The 20,633-nt window shown below is 50.7% G+C and overlaps 1 protein-coding gene across 1 annotated transcript in view; it reads left to right on the forward strand.

Moving 5' to 3' along the window:
- Nucleotides 1–14,696, forward strand: part of LOC128330935 (NACHT, LRR and PYD domains-containing protein 1-like) — a 28,831-nt gene extending 14,135 nt beyond the window's left edge. Inside the window, exons 9-14 of the mRNA XM_053264303.1 lie at nucleotides 749–1,002; nucleotides 3,572–3,697; nucleotides 4,035–4,176; nucleotides 4,279–4,314; nucleotides 12,017–12,076; nucleotides 12,261–14,696. Of these exons, the coding sequence (XP_053120278.1) occupies nucleotides 749–1,002; nucleotides 3,572–3,697; nucleotides 4,035–4,176; nucleotides 4,279–4,314; nucleotides 12,017–12,076; nucleotides 12,261–12,541 (899 nt within the window). The 3' untranslated portion in view covers nucleotides 12,542–14,696. The remainder of the gene's footprint in view (nucleotides 1–748; nucleotides 1,003–3,571; nucleotides 3,698–4,034; nucleotides 4,177–4,278; nucleotides 4,315–12,016; nucleotides 12,077–12,260) is intronic.
- The last annotated feature ends 5,937 nt before the right edge of the window (nucleotides 14,697–20,633 follow it).

Consider the following 20,633-nt stretch of genomic DNA (forward strand, 5'->3'; position numbering starts at 1 on the left):
ACCCCGGCCTGACCTTTCCCAGGGCAGCCTCTTTGTTCAAAGCTCAGGAAGGACAGGAAGAAACATGACTGCCAGGGAGGAAAGTAGGCCTCCTGCCTGCCTTTCTTTTGACTCTTACTACAATGGGCTTGGGATGGACCAGGGAGGCTTCTGCCTGGAGCGGTGGGTGAGTGGTGCGAGCAGGAGCCTTGGCTTAGGTTTCACACTGGGGCTGCCCTCTGGGTCACTATGCCTCTGGATGCCATATTTTATGCCCCAAATACAAATAAGCCTACAAACATTGAACACAGGAATGCATTAGATGTGTAGCACACTCCAATACACGTTAACTCAAAAAAGAGTCTAGTGGCTGGCAGCCTGACTACCAAAAGTAAAGGTGTAAAGTGTGCCGTCAAGTCGGTGTTGACTCCTGGTGACCACAGAGCCATGTGGTTTTCTTGGTAGAATACAGGAGGGGTTGACTACCAAAGCCCATGTGTAAAGAGGGACAGCAGGGACACCACTGGAGCTTGTGCACAGCTCCACTGATCTCTCTGCAGACACACTGTTGCAAAAGTAGAGAAATGTCCCCTTTCTACCCATACTCCAGAAGTGATTTGGAAGGGAGGAAACACATCCAGTGTGGACAGAGTATGGGCAGAGCAGGAATATTTCTGCCACCTGCTCTAATGAGACAGCAACTGGACCAAGTGCCCTAAAAGCCAACTGCCTGTGGTTGATCTCTGTTCCTTTTGTGTTCGTTTGGCAGACGAAGACCGCTCCCAAGTCCAAATTGCACATTTTGTTGAAGAAGGGATGAGTTTGGAGAAACCAGACAGCGTGGAGCCAACTCATGTTGTGTTGAAAAACCCAACGTTCTCTCCCCGTGGAGTAATTTTTAGAGTGCTTTCATCTTTGATCAAAAAAATAAGAGTCCATGCTGAGGCACTGGTCTACCAGGCACCTGCCACAAGCCTAAAACTCCGCCTATACCTTCTCCCCAATGACAGCTCCTTAAGGAAGGTAACTGAGAATCTCCAGCTTCTATTAAATGTTGCAGAATGCAGATTAGCAAGATCATATTCGCCCTTGTATAGTAGCTAGTATATCTTGCCTTGGGACATATTTTTATGATATAAAATGTGAATTGCATGGAGGGGTGTGTTTTTTAAGGCCACACACCTGGCTGGTTCTCTGGACTACTGTGTTGTCACTGAATTGTGTAAGCAAAATATTCATGCCTTATGCTATAGTCTGAAAGAACAAAGTCTTCTTTGGAATTAGTGGGCTTTATTTCTTAGGATAAGGTACAATACCAAACTTTCAGTGTTTTCTAAGTCTCATATAAAATTCTCATTTTAAAGAACTCATCACTGAGATTTAATAATAACTCTTTACATGGGGAGAGCAACTTGCAACGTTTTCTAAATGGGAATGTCTCAGCTGACATCAACGGCAGAGCGGGGCTGCCAGCGGCCTGTATGCAGCGGTGGCCCTACTGACCCCGCCTCTATGTCTGATGTCAGATGCAGGGGCGTGGTCTGGCTGAATGGTGCTACTTGCAGTGCGCAACCAGGATCGGCTCTTCCCTGCCTTTGTTTAGCTCCCGAAGGGGCCGCGCGGCCCCCGCTTGGGAGCTAAACTAGCCTCCCCGCATCTGACGTCAGATGCGGGGGGCGTGTCGGGGCTGCGAGACGCGGCCCCTGATTGATCAGCGGCCCGGGGTTCTTGGAACCCGTTGGCCCAACTGTAGCTCCGCCCCTGGCTGACATGTGGATGATGTTAAGAGAGGTTCCTCCCACCGTCCTTTTGAAAAATAGCCCTTCATTTATAGAAAGCAATTCAGCAAATGATGTTGTCGTTTGTTGTTGATGATGACAAGGAGTTAGAGTTACCTTCTTCATTAAATGAGGGGTGGGTGGATTTTCTGCCCCCCGCATGCTCGCGCGCGCCGGCCCCCCGCAACGCTCTAGCCTCCTAACAATGCTCTTACTCGCGCTGCCCCCACAACACTCTAGCCTCCTAACAATGCTCTTGCTCGCGCCGCCCCCGCAACGCTCTAGCCTCCTAACAATGCTCTTGCTCGCGCCGCCCCTGCAACGCTCTCGCTCACTCGTGCCACCCTCGCAATGCTCTCGCTCTCGCTCTCACTGCCCCCACAACAACTCTTGCACCAATCGCCTCCTTTCTGCCATGTCCCCACGCATGGCCCGTCTTGGAGAATTAATAATCTATATTATTTTCTCCATGACGGGCCATGAGTGGGGACGTGGTAGAAAGGAGGCGATTGGCTGACAGAGTTGTCAAGCAGAAGCACCTGACTGGGCAGTGGGGATTCCATATGCAGATAGGGAGGAGGAGCCTGTGGCACTGTGGTGATTGGGCAGTGGGGATTCCATATGCAGATAAGGAGGAGGAGCCTGTGATGGTTAAAGTCAGTTGGAATGCAACTCTTACTGGTCATAAGTTGTTCTTGATTGTAGAGAGGAATCTATCTATATAAAAGGATAGCAGGTAGGGGTCTGCAAAAAGACGGGTCATGAGGAAGGAAAGAGCCCCTTCAGGAAAAGGAGGATGTCGTTGTGTGAATTAAATTAAATATGCTCCTTATCAGCATATGGAATCCCCACTGCTCAGTCACCACAGTGCCACAGGCTCCTCCTCCCTATCTGCATATGGAATCCCCACTGCCCAATCACCACAGTGCCACAGGCTCCTCCTCCCTATCTGCATATGGAATCCCCACTGCCCAATCAACATGGTGCTTCTGCTTTCACAGGCTCCTTCTCCCTATCTGCAAATGGATCCCCACTGTCCAATCAGGTTCTTCTGCTTGCAAACTCTGTCAGCCAATCGTCTCTGGAGAATTAATAATACAGATAATTAAAAACAATAATACAAAAAAAGACAATAGAAAATACAATACAAAACATTTTAAAAACGTTTTAAAAGCAATTTTAAAAGCCTTAGGGAACAGAGAGGTTTTCATATGATGTCTTAAAGATAAAGTGATGTTGCTAGGTCAGCCTCACTGTGCAGGCTAGTCTCGGGGGGGGCGGGCACCATAGAAAAGACCTTGTCCCTAGTAGCACCCTATCTCACCTTATTTGTCAAGGGCACTTGGAGCAGGGCCTCTGAAGAGGATCTCAAAATCAGGGTAGGAACATATGGGCCAAGGCGTTCTCTCGAGTAACCTCATCCTTAGCCATTTGGGGCTTTAAAGGTCAAAACCAGCACTTTGAAATTGGGCCCAGAAGTTGGGCCCAGTGCAGCTGATAAAAACGCCCAGCCCCAGCTAATATTCTTGAGGCCCTATTTTGGCCTAACTGCTGCTTCCGAACCATTTTCCAAGGCAGCCCCATCGCCAACACCCTGCTGTAATTAAGGAGGAGATTACCAGCGCATGGGTAACTGTGGCCAAGCTATCACCACCCAGTTAAGGTGGCAGCTGGCATATCAGCTGACTCTGATAAATGGCGCTGAGAGCCACAGAGGCCTCTAGTGCAGTTTTGGGCCTGTTGTACTGATGTGGAATATATCAGTGTCTGGAAGGACCCCATAGCTCAAGAATGACTTTGTTTGCTTTCCCCAGGCTGTTGATGAACATGAAGAGAAATGTAAATCATGGAAAGTAGAGAAGTCCGGTCCAACCAGGCCTTTGACTCTTGGCTCTTGCTTCTGTGTGCAAAGCTCAAGTGATATCACAGTCAGGCCCAGGGTGAGATACAGCAATGATAAAAAGTCTTACTTGGAGGGACTCTAGCCTGGGAGTACAAATATGATGACTGCATTCATTTGGCACAGGAAGAAAAACAAAGCAGTGCTCTTGAGTGCTTTTTCCTGCAGAGAAGCCTCCCTTTCTTCTCCAGTGATCTGATGGAGCCCCCTCAACCTAGCCCAACAGATGCCCAGACAAGATTCTGGTGTACCATATGAAGGATACATTGAGTATAGTAAGATCCTGTATCTTATGTATAGTAAGATACATGGACTTACTGATTTGCAGTGTGTGCTAAGCAACATTCACACATACACAGTTTTTGTTTTTCCTGAAGGAGCAGACATTTGAATACTTGGATTCTGACATGGATCAACAGTACTTTGAAGTGTATTCTAAGCACACGCCAGAAGAGTTGGAACTCATCCTGATGGAGAAGGACACAAATGAACAAGTGTGGGAGGCCACTGTGAGACAAGGTGCTTTAATCAAGGGAAGAGACCTGTGAATAGAAAAACGCTTGGGAGGCAGGATTGACACCCCATTCCCTCTCTGATTTCCTCTTTCCTGTTCTCTTTCAGGAGACCTGACATCTTTCCATTTGCATCCAAACAAAGGTCAGTAGGTACCTGATGTATGGAGGAGGGTCTCATTTCCAGGCCTTCTCCCACGGGCTAGTGGTTTCTTGGTTAACAAAGATACTGTGCATGTGCGCGTGCGTATGCGCTACGTATGCACGTAAGGGGCTCACCTAGGTAATTTTGGAGCCTGGACCTGAAGGGCTTCAGAGGCCCCCCCCCCGCTTGAGGGGGTTAGGGGAAGTTAAAGTGTTTTCCCCCCTTACTTTTTTTCAGCCACCGCTGTGCAATGGGGATGGCTGGCGGGGTGCGCAGCACGTGCACTCGTGGGGAGACCAAGGTTGGGGGGGAGTGGAGGCGGCACAAGACCTCCTTCCCTGAACCCACCTGCCACCCAAATGAGAGAACGGCCCATTTGGGGCCTCTGTGCACGCATATGTGCACACAAAGAGCCCCTAAATGGGGCAAAAGCAAGCCAGATGTGATCAACCTCCTGATGAATGCCTCACTACCTAGAGATACACATGCCAGGCAGTATATAAATATTATAGACAGACAGACAGACAATGCTGCATAGACACTATATGAGTTTGTACCCGAACTGAATTGTGCCAGCCGGTTCTGTGCATACCTCTAGAGAGCAGCACGCCAGGACCCAGCCCTAGTGCCAAGGACTAGCAGCAGTGCGTGGGTGGGGCCTTGACAGGCGGGGGCTTGTCTGGCAGTGGACAGGCAAGGAGCCCCTTCACGATTCTGTGGTGTCACAGAAAAGGAGCCACTCGGTGATGGCCCCCATTTCAAAAATAGAGAAGGTCACTAGCCTGCCGGATCATTCCATCTAGCCCTGTTTTCTGTTGCCACCCGTGCAAGTGCAACGCATGTGAGAATCTGCCTCTGCACATGGAAAGCACCTGTAAGGTGGGATTTGTGAGCAGTGCATCTTTTGGCTCGGTTCTCTTCTACTCAGTCCCAACTGCCTCCCTGGTGTGATCTCTCGAGGCAGCTGCTTCTCAGAACCCGGTAACTGCCCTGGTGCCCCCTTTTGCCATGCTAGTAAAGCTGTTAAGAAGCTTCACTTTAAAATTAAATCACTAGCTATAAACATCACTTTGCACAAGCAAATGCTCAACAGCATTTCCTCTCTAACGTTTCCTGAGAAAGAGAGTGGGATAGAGAAAGAGCAGCTTTGGTTTGCCTCAGCCTCTGTCGGCCTCCATGTCCCTTACCCCCCAATTTCCCATTTGCCCCCACTAGCAAGGTGCCTGGGCAACAGGTGGGAAGCCATCCCCTTCCACCTCTCCTCATGCTGGAGGAAACCAGTAGCAACCCTGTGCAGTGGGCATAGGAACTGAATACAATCCAAGACTCAGTCTTGGACACAACACATTTCTTTGGGCCAACTTTCCACTCTCCCGCACAAGCATTGGCACTTCTGGTGCCAAACAGTTTACCTGAACTGGTAAACTAGACTGAACCAGCTGGACTCTCTTCTCGGTTGCTGCTATCAAGGCATCTCATTGGGTTATCCTCGTCACGTGCTCCTGGGCAGGAATATGTAAATTTTCTACTGAAAAAACTGGTCCTATATAGCTGGATGGGGATAACCCCCCCCCCCCAGTTCTTATAGTCCTGCGTTGCTCCTGGCAGGCTGTTGCTCGTTGTCGTCACTGCTAACGGGCTTGTGAATTCTTGTTCTTGTCTGAGCTTTCCCTGTCTGTTTTTGGTCTTTCCCCCTCGCATTTTTTCCTCACGTTCTCTGTATATTGTGCAAAGAAAAAGAAAAAAAGATTTAAACGTGTGTTAGTGATCCCTTGTGTCGGTACCTCTCTTCCTTCCCGTTCCTCACCCCCCTGTTCTTGCCCCCTGTGTATGGAGCAAGCAGGCAAGGTCTCTTGTAGTAAAAAATGAGGGAGATTAAATGTTTTGGTCCCGGCTGGACACGCTACCGCGTGGTTTCCAAAACAGTCTCGGCTGCCTGGTGACCCTCCCACGACTGTTGCACAGCTCGCCAGTTGCATTGCCCCTATCCTCCCTGTCTTGGTCTCGGCGGACCGGTCTCCGTCCGAGCGGACAGCGGGAGAGGCTCAGCATTCGATCGCGCCCCCGGGCGTTGAGTTCGTGAGCAGTACGGAGGGGAGGGAGCACACCGACCGTCCGAGGCACCTCACGCGCAGTTCGGCAGCGGTACTGCTTGCAGCCAAGGAGGAAGCTCAGAAAGCGAGAGAGAGGACACAGGCAGCGGAGACTCAAGAGGCTTTCGAAATTTTGTCGGCTAAACTCTGCTCAGGAGCACTGTGCGCGTTCCCGAACCCCCCTCCCTCGCAAGTGGAGATTCGACAGATCGCAGAGCTACACAACATGGCGGCTAGCTCGAGCATTATGCCTGCTGCACAAGATGGCGGCCGTTCAGAGGGAGCGGGAGAAAAGCCCGCCAAGACTTCTATTAGTTCCTCACAGACTCTGGTGAGATCTGATCAGGCTGTGGGAGGAGAGGGAACTTCAAAACGGAATGTACCTTCATCTATCCCTAGGCAGGTCCCCCCTGAGTGGCAGGCTTGGCTGAAAAACGCCATAGTGGATACGGTTTATCAGCTTAAGCCCACAAAAAAATCTAAAAAATCTAAGAGGCGTAGGCGCCCTTCCTCCTCCTCTTCCGAAGCCTCTTCCGATTCTAGTTCCTTGGCACACCTGCCTAAAAAAGCAAGGTCAAAGAGGAAACACATTAAAAAGTCCAAAAGATCTACAAAAAAAGCCTATTTCCATACATTCCTCTGAGATATCAGGGGATGAATCGGGAGATCCCTCTACCAGGGTGGTTCGCCCAGTTAAGGAGAAAAAGCTGCCTACTCCATTACCCCTCGAGGAAGAGGATGTAGGAGAGACACCTGTGGGCCTGGAAGGGGGCGGAGGGGACCCTGAACGAGACCCATGCCTGGATAGAGAGGAGGGGGAGTGGTTGGGGGCTGAGGAGTTCGAACATGCCCAGGTGACCCAGAGGTTATTTTCCCCTGAGGATTTTAACCCCCTTATGACAAAGGTGCTGAACACCATTGGTCTGCAACCAAACTCTCCCATTGAGCCTAGTCAGAACTCCAAGGGTGATCTGGTATTCCCAAAAGCCAAACCACACGAGTTATTACTGCCTATGCCAGATTCCTTTACAGAGGTCATCAGAGTGGAGTGGGCAACACCAGCAGTCACGAAAAAATCTGTGACTTCCGCCACTAGGTTCTATTCATTCCAACAAGCACCTGCCGATATGCTGAAGACACCTAATACCGACGCCCCGATTTCCCAGTTGAGCAGTGGTTCATTGGTTCCCCGGGACGGCGAGGGGTTCCTAAAGGACATTTCCGACAAGAAAGCTGAGCTCTCCTTCCGCAAGGTATACGATAATTCTTCCCTAGCCACGCGTTCTTCCGCAGCGGCATCGATGGCGGCAAGGGCCAGTTTGCTTTGGCTCAATGACCTTATAGAAAATACGCCCTCTGACCCATCTTGCCTTAGACAGCAGCTTGTGAAGTTGCAAAGAGCGCAGGCTTTCATGGCCGACACCACGCTTGACTCCATCCGTTATTCGTCAAGGGCATCAGCTGCAGCCGTCGTGGGCAGACGCCACCTGTGGCTTAAAGCCTGGCAAGCAGATACCACCTCTAAGACCAACCTGTCCGCGCTGCCATATGACGGCGCCAAGCTGTTTGGGGACTCGGCTCTTGAACAGGTATTAGTGGAGTCAAAAGACAAAAAGAAAACGATGCCAACTGCACCTAGGAAATCAGACAAGACACCATTTAAACGAAATTTCCAGCCGTTTCGTTCCTTTCGCCCCTCCTTCAGAGGCAGGGATAGAGACTTTCGCAACTCCAGGGGAGCCTGGACCCGCCAGCGCTTCAACACCAGGAATTCCAACAACAGATCAGCCAACAGTCAGGGGAAGCAATAGGGCAAGCCCCAATTCTGACTTGGGAACGACAAACCTGCGGGGCTGGCTTTCCAAATTCTTCCCCATTTGGTCCCAGACAATAATAGATGCCTGGGTACTGGGACTGATAGAATCGGGCTACAGAATAGAATTGGACTCCTTTCCTCGACCAAGGTTCCTGCCTACCCCTCGCTCCCACTGTTCTATCAAAGATGCAGAGGTTTCTATCACCATTCAACATCTCCTGGACATAGGGGCTATAGAGCATGTCCCAGAGGGGCAGGAGGGGAAGGGAGTCTACTCTATTCTGTTCACCGTCCCTAAAAATGACGGCTCCCACAGAGCTGTGCTGGATCTAAAGCACCTGAACAAGTACGTGAGAGCGTGAAAGTTCCGGATGGAATCCCTTCGGTCGATCACGGAAGCTCTACAGCAAGGGGACCTGCTCTCTTCTGTAGACTTAAAAGAAGCATATTTACACATCCCTATCCATCTAGAGAACAGGCACTTCCTTCGTTTCAAGTACACGGGGGCGGATTTTCAATACAAGGCCCTTCCATTCGGCCTATCATCGGCCCCCAGGATCTTCACCAAGGTCCTGGCCCCCGTCTTAGCATACCTGCGACTGCGGGGAGTACACATTTTCTGGTATCTGGACGATCTCCTTTTAAAATCAAAGTCCCCAGAGTCTGCAAGGGTCAACCTGGAGAGGACGCTATCTACTCTGAAACTTCACGGATTCCTGATCAACGAATCCAAGAGTCACCTGACACCCGTTCACAGGCTCCGCTACCTAGGGGTCGTTATAGACATGCTGCAAGGCCGTATTTACCTCCCAGAAGACAGGATTCGAACCCTGATCGTAGAGACACGAACGGCTTTCCTTTCATGGAAGTCTCCACTACTGTCGCTGGCACGGCTGCTGGGCCTGATGGTCTCAACCCTAGAGGCGGTCCCGTGGGCGAGGTTCCACCTGAGGGAGTTGCAGTGGTTCCTCCTGTCCTTCCAGAGCTCTATCTCGAGAAAGCAGAACATCATGGTCCACCTCCCATCCAAGGTGAGAATCTCGCTGCGCTGGTGGAGCTGCGCCCAGAACTTGTTCCAAGGGAGACATTTCCTAGAATTTCCGAAATTGATAGTCACAACAGATGCTAGCAACAGGGGCTGGGGGGCCCACTGCCTCCAGTACTCGGTCCAAGGGAAGTGGGACAAGGAGGAACAGTCTCATTCCATCAATTGGCTGGAGCTGAGAGCCATAAGGCTCGCCTTGCAACATCTTCACCCAATGGTCAAGGACAAGGATGTACTGATCAAGACAGACAACACCACTGCGAAAGCCCATGTCAACCGACAAGGGGGAACACGCTCCAAATCCCTTTTCCAGGAGTCGGTGTTACTCATGTCGTGGGCGGAAAGGCATCTGAATTCGATCTCTGCACACCACGTGAAGGGGGATCTGAACTCCATTGCAGACTGGCTGAGCAGGGAAGATCTACTTCCGGGAGAATTGGCACTGAACGACCAAGTGTTCGATCAGTTGGCATACAAGTGGGACCACCTGGAGGCCGACCTGTTCGCGACTCCCTTCAATGCAAAACTGGAGACATACATAACCAGGTTCCCCTGCCGGACGGCATGGGGGACAGATGCTCTGTCCTGCGAATGGCCCAGGGGCCTCCTGTATGCATTTCCTCCAATACCACTCCTCACAAGAGTTCTACGGCAAGTCAGACTACAAAGGGCGGAGGTCATTCTGGTGGCTCCCTATTGGCCAAGAAGACCATGGTTTGCAGAACTCATCTCCCTGGCAGTGGACCGACCGTGGCATCTTCCAGTGACACCAGACCTTCTACTTCAGGGGCCGGTGCGACATCCCAACCCAGCTTGGTGTCAACTAGCCGCCTGGAGACTGAGCGGAGGCTGCTGACGGCACAAGGCGTTCCACAGAAGGTCACCAACACCATACTGGCATCTCGTCGTTCATCTACGAACCGGATTTACCAATACACATGGCGGATGTTTCTTCGCTGGTCAAGGAGACACTATATTCCAAGGGGTCATGCTACACTGAATCACCTTCTGCAATTTTTGCAGGACGGACTGGATAAGGGCTTGAAACCTAATACACTGAAGAGACAAGCAGCATCTTTACTTCCCATGCTGTCAAGGCACGGAACTGCAGACCCAACTGACCAACCACTACTAAAAAGGTTTCTGCGGGGAGCAATGTTGCTGTCACCACCTGTAGTCCATCGTTTTCCCTCGTGGGATCTGAACCTCGTGCTGAGAGCATTGCAACAAACACCCTTCGAACCTATCCGGTCGATTCCTCTAAGACTGCTCTCTCTAAAGCTGGCCTTCTTAGTGGCGGTGACTTCAGCCAGACGGGTCTCTGAATTCAGAGCATTTTCAGTGCACAAGTCATACTGTATATTCTCCCAGGACTCAGTGTGTCTTATCCCGGACCCATTTGTCCTCCCTAAGGTGCTGTCTGAATTCTATTTGGCACAGGATGTTTTTCTACCATCGTTTTGCCCACACCCCGTAAACCCTCGGGAGAAGTTGTGGCATAAGCTCGATGTGCGGCGGTGCTTGAGACAGTACATAAAACGGACTGCCGGATTTCGCAAAACGGACTCACTGTTTATCTCCTACCTGCCAAGCTCCATGGGAGAAGCAGTGTCCTCCAGAACAATAGCTAGGTGGATTAGGGCGTGTATATCACTGGCATACGAGACTCTAAAGGTGCGCCCACCGGAGAACGTTTGGGCTCACTCCACCAGGTCCACGGCTACCTCAGCGGCCTTTGCCACCAATGCCCCCATTCACGAAATCTGTAAGGCAGCGGTGTGGAAGAACCTGTCCACCTTCATAAAGCATTATAGGCTTGACCTGTATGCCTCCGCCCAAGCGGCGTTTGGCAGACGAGTTCTACAGAGGGTGCTTCCCCAGGAGTAGAGCAGCTGGTGGGTTCCCTCCCGGAGACGTACTGCTGCGTCCCAATGAGATGCCTTGATAGCAGCAACCGAGAACGGAGCATTGGTCACTTACCGTGAAGGCTTCTTCTGGTTGCTGCTGTCAGGGCATCTCAGCCCACCCATCGGAGATTCTTTTTGCCTTATATCTTGGGTCCGCTGCTCTCCTTCACGGGAAATGTTCGTATTCACATATATTTAGGGAATCAGCCATCACCTACCGGGATTCCCCGAGTTATTGTTTTCCTTGTATTATGTAGGGGTTTTTTCTTGTGCTTGTAATATGTTTGTCTCTGTTATATACCAGTCTCTTTCTTCCACAACTTGACCTATAAGAACTGGGGCGGGGTTATCCCCGTCCGGCTATATAGGACCAGTTTTTTCAGTAGAAAATTTACATAGTCCTGCCCAGGAGCACGTGACGAGGATAACCCAATGAGATGCCTTGACAGCAGCAACCAGAAGAAGCCTTCACGGTAAGTGACCAATGCTCCGTTCTCTCTTCTCCTTTCCTGTTGCTAGGCATGATGGCAATGACCACACTAAGGACAAAAAGCAGGGCTCTGGACACCTCCCCCCCCCCGAGGTCCGTGCTGAATGGTGTCACTGTCCAAATTGGAGTTTTGCTCTCTCTGCTCCTTGCTTTCTTTCTCGGCCACTTTTTGGCCGTTCTTGGTGACCTCTGTGCAGTCACACAAGGGAATTTGCATCTTCATGTGGTACCATCAAATATTCCAGAGAACATCTGATATGATTTGCAAGTATTAGTTTGTCGCTTTATATTTTCCCTTTTCTGATGCTGTCTGCTTGCTTCATACATTAACATGTTCTCTTTCCCTTTCAGGTGATAGTAGCTGCATACAGACTGATGAGCCATCTGTTGGTGCTACCTTAGAAAGAAGTGGTGAGTTCTTCCTTATACTGTCAGATATTTGGAGTCTCCACAGATGTCGGGGAGGCAGGAATGCTTGGAAGCAAGCCAAGGCTCTAGTTCCCTGAGCTACTGCCTCTGCCCACAATTTTTGCTATACTACAACTTCCTCTACATCTAATTTTTATTGTCCCTTATTTTCCTGTCTACCTGACAGAGTCACATCCTTTGGCTTCCTCGGAACTACATTTCATTGAGCAGCACCGGGATCAGCTGATCCAGAGGACCACCGATGTAGAGGGCACTCTGGATTTACTGTATGGAATCATTCTGAATCAAGAGCATTACGAAAAAATCACCTCAAAGGGAACAAACCAGGAAAAAATGCGGGAGCTCTACAAGCTGCTGCCAGGCTGGGATTGCTCTTGTAAGGATAAGGTTTATGAGGCACTGAGACTCAAAAACCCCTTCCTGATTGCAGACCTCGAAGGGAGATGAGGCAACAAGGAGCATGGCCCCTCCAGGACACAGGAAATCCAACTGCATACTGTATGCAGGAGAGTTCGTAAACTCAAATTACTTGCAGCACTAACTAGGCAACAGCTCAGCCACAAGACAAAATTTGATCTCTCTTCTTTTTGGTGGTCCTCTGCCCAGAGAATACATAGACTAGAAATAAGTCTTTGGCCTAACTACAGCCTAGGACCATAGGGTTCCCTTGGCTGGGTGAGAGGCCCAATGGAGATAAGATATATGTTCCCCGCAGGCTTATATCTCTCTCCCTCCAGAGGTGTCATATACATGACACGGTGGTGGTCAAAACTGGGCAGAGTGAGGTGGCCAGTTCTGGGAGAGGAAAGCGAACATAGGAAGCTACCATTTATTGAGTCAGACCATTGGTCCATCTAACTCAATAATGTCTACACAGACTGGCAGCAGCTTCTCCAAGGTTACAGGCAGGAATCTCTCTCAGCCCTGTCTTGGAGGTGCTGCCAGGGAGGGAACTTGGAACCAGAGTTCCAAGAGCAGCCCCATCCCCTGAGGGGAATATCTTACAGTGCTCACATGTAGTCTCCCATTCAAATGCAACCAGGGTGGACCCTGCTTAGCTAAGAAGACAAGTCCTGCTTGCTACCACAAGACCAGCTCTCCTCTGGTAGAGAACGAACCCCATCTGCGGCTCATTTACTGCATGCCCATCCAACCCATAGCAGCCTCCACTGACGGAGTCATTCTTTTGTCTTGGGGCTAGTTTAGTTTGTGCTCCCTCTAGCTGTCTCCCTACAGTTCTCCCTCATTCTGCATATTTGTACATAAGGAGATTTTACTAAGACTGAGTCGGCCTCCAGTACTCTCTCCTCCAAAGAAAACTGGCCCTGAAGGCTGGACCTCATTTTTTTGCAGGGGTGGGAGGACTGGCAGGTTTTCTGGTAATGTGCATTCCTGCTGATGGACTCATTGGTTATCCTGGATGCCCATCTCAGGAGCATCCTATTAGCTGTGGCATTAAATGGCTGGCCTACTGCCTAGAGGCACAAGGTGGACACAAAATCCAAAAGCCAGTGACCTCCATCCAAACTAAGAGTTGCCTGCCGAGAATACTTCTGCATACAAAGAGGGGTGATTTTCAGCAATCCCACCTTCCTTCTGCAACCTCCTGTTCAACAGGACAATGCAAGGTCTTGTTTCAACCACTGTAAGGTGTCATGGACTGTCTCGGGCCAGTCCTGGCCCTGAAGGGTTTAATAAAAGGATAATTTTGGACAGATTTTAGTTCTTTAAAGATGTTCTCAAATGTCTCCAACATGCCCCACTGTTTGTTTGTTTGTTTGTTTGTTTGTTTGTTTGTTTGTTTTTGCATCCCATTTGATTTTTAAGGGCTCATTCTGTTCCATCCTGGTTTTGGCTGGGAATGGGTTAATAATGTTTTATTAATGCCTGGATTTCACTCCTGCCCTCTTGTTCACATGAGTATTTAACAGGCCTTGTTGTTCCTGGCAAATAAATTATTTATGAAATGTCAGTTCTGGACCATTCCTGGCTGTGAAAGGGATTGGAAGAAGAATGATATTGTTATTATTATTATTTATTATTATTATTATTATTAATTAATATTATTATTAATATTAATAATATTAAAATAGCCACCCTTGCAAACAATTCAGGTCTTAGATGTGACATAGGAGCTTTTAGTTTTTTATTTATTTCCAGATAGTATACCTTGCCCCTTCTGCCAACAGAAACCCAAGGTGGTTTAAAAGAAAGTTTTAAATCCCATTCAGACATAACAATAAAACCAGGGGTGTAACTACCATTAGGCAAGGGGAGGCAGTCGTCTCGGGGCCCCACTGCCTTGAGGGCCCCCCCAGAGGCACGTCACATGACTCCCCACCCACCCGTGTTGCACCCCCTATGAATTATGTTGAGTCTCTTGGAAATCAGCAGTAGCAGAGAGTAAAAAAAACTAGATTCTATGTGAAGTTGATATTCACTGTATTCATAATGGGGATGTGAGTGTGAATGCACTATATATTGTGAAGTGTGTTTCTGTGTGTATATCAGCAAGGGGCCCATTTTAAAATCTTGTCTATGGGCACACTCCAACCTTGCTATGTCCCTGAATAAAACAAAATAAAAACCAGTAAAAAGTCAAGTGTGTGTATGTGTATGTTAAGGAGGACAAGATCAGATAAACAATATTAGAAAATGCAGACCAAAAAGGTGGTCTTGGCCAGCCTGTGAAATACCTTCAAAGAGGGGCCAGGGAACTCCAGAGCACAAGGGCAGCTACCCAAAAGGGCTGGGCTGCTTTCCCCAACAAGTCTCTTCTGGTTCTTATACAACCATACTGGCATTTACCCCAACAATGTGCCATATTGTTTAGGTTGGTGCTTTGCATTCTTTTGGGGGTTTATTCTACTTTTATACTTCAATAGGAGGACAAGCCTTGTGGTTGCTACCATTTCCCCCCCACCAAGGCTCTGTGATTTTAGCTGCTTCGTGACAGGCAGAAATTCACCCAATGCAGTGCTGGGGAAGGCCGCACTCTGCAGCCTGAGGAAACAGTGTGCGAGGATGGAAACAGTGATAAGAACATACGTAAGAACAGCCCTGCTGGATCAGGCCCAAGGCCCATCTAGTCCAGCATCCTGTTTCACACAATGGCCTGACTGTTTCCACACAGTTAGCCCCTTATGTGGGTGGACCGTGCAAATGTGTAGCCCCCTGTGCAGTTAGATCTGCAGGTCAAAGCAAAGATGACAGATGGATAGTTTACAACTTCATTATCTACTAGTAATTTTAAGCCCGTTAAAATAACGGGCGCTAGTAGGGTCTCTCTCCCTCCCCATGGCCAGGACGGACCTTTCGTCGCCGTTTTTCTCCCTCGCAGGACCGGGTCAGTCCCGCCGCCATCACTGGTTCTCACTCGTAGCCTTTCTTTCTTTCTTTCCTTCCTTCCTTCTCCCTCCCTCTCGCCCTTCTTTCCTTCCTTCTGTCTTATTTCTCTCTCTCTCTCTTTCCTTCCTTCCTTCTCTCGTCCTCTCTTTCCTTTCCTTCCTTCCTTCCCCCTCTTCTCCCTCCCTTCTTTCTTTTTTCTTTCTCTTTCCCTCTTTCCTTCCTTCCTTCTCTCTCTTTCTCCCTCTCTCTCCATTCCTTCCTTCCTTCTCCCTCCCTCTCGCCCTCCTTTCCTTCCTTCTTTTTTTCTTTCTCTCTCTCTCTCTTTCCTTCCTTCCTTCTCTCTCCCTCTCCCTATCTCTCCTTTCCTTCCTTCCTTCCCCCTCTTCTCCCTCCCTTCTTTCTTTTTTCTTTCTCTTTCCCTCTTTCCTTCCTTTAACGGGCTTGCTCTTGGGGGCTGGCTGTTCCTCCCTCCCTTCCATCTTTCTTTTGTCCTTCTCCCTCCCTCCTTTCTCCTTTTTCTTTCTCCTTCCTTCCTTCTCTCTTTCCTTCTTTCCCTCCCTCCCTCCTTCTTTCTTTTGTCCTTCTCCCTCCCTCCTCTCTCTTTTCTCTCCTTCCTTCTTTCCTTCTTTCCATCTTTCTTTTGTCCTCCCTCCCTCCTTTCTCTCTCTCTCTTTCCTTCCTCCCTTCCTTCTCTTTCTCTCTCTCTCTCTTTTCCTTCCTCCCTCAGACCCTGGCCCATGGAAGCTGCAAGGTGCTAGATTCCTTTAACCCAAACCTTTCCGATTTTGCTTTCTGAGAAAGCTGAGTGCCTTTGGCCGAGGCTGGTTCTGGCTGGCAGGAAAGGAACTCTTTCTTCCCAGGAAAAGCTCAGGGGATCAGTTGGGGTTGTCTCTCATTGTCCAAAACTCAGCTTACTGGCAAGTTTGAACCTGAAACTTGGGAGGGCAACTTGTAGAGAGGGTTTCTGAAACAAACCCCCCCCCCCGCCGCCAGTCTCGGTGCCGGGCTCATCAGCCACGAAAGTCTTCTGCTTTTATTTCTGTCCCACGCAGAACCGTGGGTCTCACACCCCCAGCCTGCCCTGTGGGTGCCCTTTCCCGTTGCTCCTGGGCCCTCCCCGGCTCCGGCTGCGCGTTCCGTATTACTGGCTCTCCCCGTGTCTGCCTTCTCCCAGCGTTCGCTATCTCCACCTCCCAGGAGCTGAGACTGCCTGGCTTCCCTTTTGCGGTGAGGAACCCTGCTGAGATTTCGGCTGAGCCGGCAAATGCCTTCTTTATAAACACATTTTCACAGCTTAAGCGCAGGCATCTATCAATAATGATAACCCCTCTGCTCCTCTTTTCAATAATGAAAATCCCTCCGCAAGAAGAAGGGGGGGGCTTCTTTTTGCTCTGGTTTTGGGCTTGTGGGGGGAGGGGTTTGCTTTACTGAGTGCTTTTACTTATTTTATTATTGTGTGTGTTGGCTTTGGGGTGTTTTGGCGGGCGGGGGTATTGTGCTTAGTGCTTCTCCTTCTTCGTTTTAGCGGCAGGGCTGGTCCCGCTGCTTCCGCCTCTGCCCTCCCCCGGTCTCCACTTCTCCTCATTCGTTTTAGCGGCAGGGCTGGTTCCGCCGCTGCCGCCTCTGCCCTTCCCGGTTACCGCTTGTTTTCCTTCGTTTTTGCGGAATGGCTGGTCCCGCCACTGCCGCCTCTGCCCGGTCCCCGCTTCTCATCCTCCTTTTTAGCGGCTGGTCTGGTCAGAAAGAGCGAGAACTGTTTTTGCTGCTACATTTTCTCTTTGGTAGTGAACCTGGTGCCCGCCGCTGCCGCATCTGCCCTCTTGGGGCAAGTGCCTGAGAAGATGCGCCGGTCCCTCTTCTTCGAGACCGGCGCTGCTACCGGCTGCTGCTCCTGCTGAGGCGGATGTTGCTGGGGCGGCTGAGACATCGCTCCGCGCCGCCGCTGCTGCTCCTGCTTGCCTGTCACCTTCCCCACCCCCTTCGGCTGGTGGCCCCTCACTGTTTCATCCCCTCCTCCCTACCCGTAACAGACGAAGGAGCCTGACAAAACCCTCCCTTCCCGCTGCTGCTCAAGCACCAGCCTAACAGCGAACACGGAAGACTCTGGCTCCACTGCTGACTGCCTCTTCACTCTCCTGGCCGTTACGCGGCTGCCGCCTCCAGCCTTCCTGCGGCCGGGCCAGTCATCCAGCCAACATGGTCGCCGTGTCTCTGCGGCCGTATCTTTCTCGGACGTTCTGGGCATGCGCTCCGTGCATGCCCAGAACAGCCGAGAAAGATACGGCCGCAGAGACACGGGAAGCTCTTTATTATAGAGGATATACAGTACTTATTTCTTGTAGATGGGCCATGCGTGACGATGTGGTAGGAAGGAGGCGATTGGCTGAGTTTGCAAGCAGAAGCACCTGATTGGGCAGTGGGGATTCCATATGCAGAGTTTGCAAGCAGAAGCACCTGATTGGGCAGTGGGGATTCCATATGCAGATAGGGAGAAGGAGCCTGTGAGAGCAGAAGCACCATGGTGATTGGGCAGTGGGGATTTCCTATGCAGATAAGGAGGGGCTGGTGATGGTTATGGTCAGTTGGAATGCAGCTGTTACTGGTAGGAAGATATTCTTGATATAAAAGGATAGCAGGCAGGGGTCTGCAAAAAGACAGGATGCCGTTGTGTAAATGAACAAAATCTGTTAACTCAGGGAGGGGGGAGAAAAAACATGAAGGGAGGGGGAAGAAAGAGTGGAGAAGAGCGAGTGGACCAGAGAGAAAGAGCAAAAGCAGGGAGGGGGAAGAGAGACGGAAGGAAAATGGACAGGCCTGAGCCTGTCAGCAGCCTGAGGGGAATGAATGGCCATAGCAGCACTAGCAGCAAGGAAGAGCCCAGTCAACCACTGCTGCTGTTTAGGGCTACCGGGGCCATAGTCAGAGGGAGGCAGGCAGACAAGGGATGGGCCGCGGGCCTGTCAGCGGCCTGAGGGGAACGAGCGGCCATGGTGGTGGCAGCAGCGAGGAATGGCCAGGCCAACCACTGCTGCTGCTCCTGAGGGGAGGAGAAGGAGCGGGGTGAGGGTGGGGAGCTCTCTGGGGATAGGGGGCTGCAGCTTGGCCAATAGGCAGCAGCAATGCTGCAGCCACGACCAAGAAGGGCGAGGAGGATGGAAGCAACGGGATGGAGGAGGAGCAGGAGTGCAGCTCAGGTGAGGGTGGAGAGATCTCTGAGGTGAAAGGAGCAATCAAGTACTAACGCGCAGATGCTCTAGAGCAGGGATTCTCAACGTGTGGGTCCCCAGATGTAATTGGACTTCAGCTCCCATAATTCCCAACCAAAGGCCGCTGGGCCTGGGGATTATGGGAGTTGAAGTCCAATAACATCTGGGGACCCACACGTTGAGAAACCCTGCTCTAGAGCGTGCAAGAGTTCCAGCATTGAAGCGGAGAGAAATAATGGCAGCGGTCAGGATGCAGAGGTGGAGGGCCGGCAGGCGAAGCCCCTCTGGCCAAAAGAGGTGGGTGGATGGCGGGCGAAGCCCCACTGGCCAGGAAGAGGAGGCAGTGGTGGGGAGAAATGATGGCGGTGCTGAGGAGGTGGGCATACGGCGGGCAAAGCCCTACCAGCCGGGAGGAGAAGGTGGGAGGTGGTGGTGGGATGGCCTCGCCCTGGCCCGCCCAATGGGGAGAGCTGCGGGGGGAGAGAGCGCGAGCGAGCCGCGGGCGGGGGAGAGCGAGCCACGGGGGGGAGCGAGCGCGGGGGGGAGAGCGAGCTGCGGGGGGATGTCACAGGCTCAGTACACAACTGCACAGATGCTCTGTGCGGGGTCAGCTAGTTTATTGTTATTTTGAGCAATATTTATATTCCACTTTTCAATAGAAAAGCTCTCAAAGGAGTTTACATAGCAAAAAGCATGAGAAGAGGGTTGCCATTCCCAAAGGCACTCAAAATCTTAAAAGAACCATGAGATAGACACCAGCAACAGCACTGGAGGGATGCTGTGGTGGGGTTGGATAGGGCCAGTTGCTCTGCCCCTGCTAAATGTAAGAAAGCCACCACGTGAAATGCTGCCTCTTTGCCCAGTTAGCAGGAATTACTCTCATGTGTAATTTTAATCTAGCAGTTCCTGCAAGGAGAACAGGATCGCATAGATTTTCCCGTACCTCCCATTTTATCTCCACAGTAGCTCGGTAGGTTAATTGAAAGGCAAGAAGGTGAACCAAAGAGCTTCCAGCAGAGTGGGCCTTTCAATCAGCAGTCAATCTATCTTAGGAACACAGGAAGCTGCCTTATACCGAATCAGACCATTGGTCCATCTGTTGTCTACACTGGGGCTGTCAAACCCCCAGTGAAGCATCAAAAGGAGGTCAAGGCGGAGCAGCAGCAACAGTGAGAAAGCAAGTGATTTCCTGGAGTGTTTCCACACAGGGTTGTTACTGCGAAAGAAGAGAGTGTGTGCACCAGCCAAACTTACCCCAAAGTCCATTCAAGATCTTTGGAAATACCCCACACACAAATCAGGCTTTGTCTTCCGAATTCTAGCTTATCTCGATGTATTTCCAGGTTTTTAAAATCCTGGTTTTAAGTAAGTTTTTCCTGAAAATGCCTAGAGGTTTTACAGACAGGGCTTCTCCCCACCCCACCCCCGAATCCAATCCTGATTGGAGTGTGCTAGTCCACATATTAGCTGGATTTAATCTGACCTCCCTACGTGCTATCAGGGACCAGGACAGACAGGACTTTGATCCTCCCAGAATGGAGGCTGCGAAGTTAGGGGGGGGCAGGGGGGACCTCTATTTCCAGGGCTTCTGCTTTCTCCAAAGGTGTTGATGGAGCTGCTGATGGCTATGTGAATGGTCCATCTAATCCCTTGAATTAAAATGCCTCAAATCTGCTGCAAAGCAGATACTCCTGTCATGTGTGGTAAAACCTCCTGGCAAGTAGAGAGAGGCAATGACATAGAGACCCGGGTTTCACGATCCATGAGACCTGGTGTCTTCTGGTGAGCGGGGAGAGTAGGCTAAGCAGAGAGGGGCCCATGGGCGGCTGTATCAGCCACCCACACAATTGCTGGCTCTGTGACGGAGCTGGCAGGGGCTGGGGGGAGCAGGGGCCGATTGGCCCCCACAAGTTCCAGCATGCCCTGCACGAAGAAGAGAGCAACTGGCCCTATGCATCCCCAGCACAGCATCCCTCCAGTGGCTG

The sequence above is a fragment of the Hemicordylus capensis genome, chromosome 6, assembly GCF_027244095.1.
Source record: "Hemicordylus capensis ecotype Gifberg chromosome 6, rHemCap1.1.pri, whole genome shotgun sequence".
In the NCBI taxonomy this organism is placed as follows: domain Eukaryota; kingdom Metazoa; phylum Chordata; class Lepidosauria; order Squamata; family Cordylidae; genus Hemicordylus; species Hemicordylus capensis.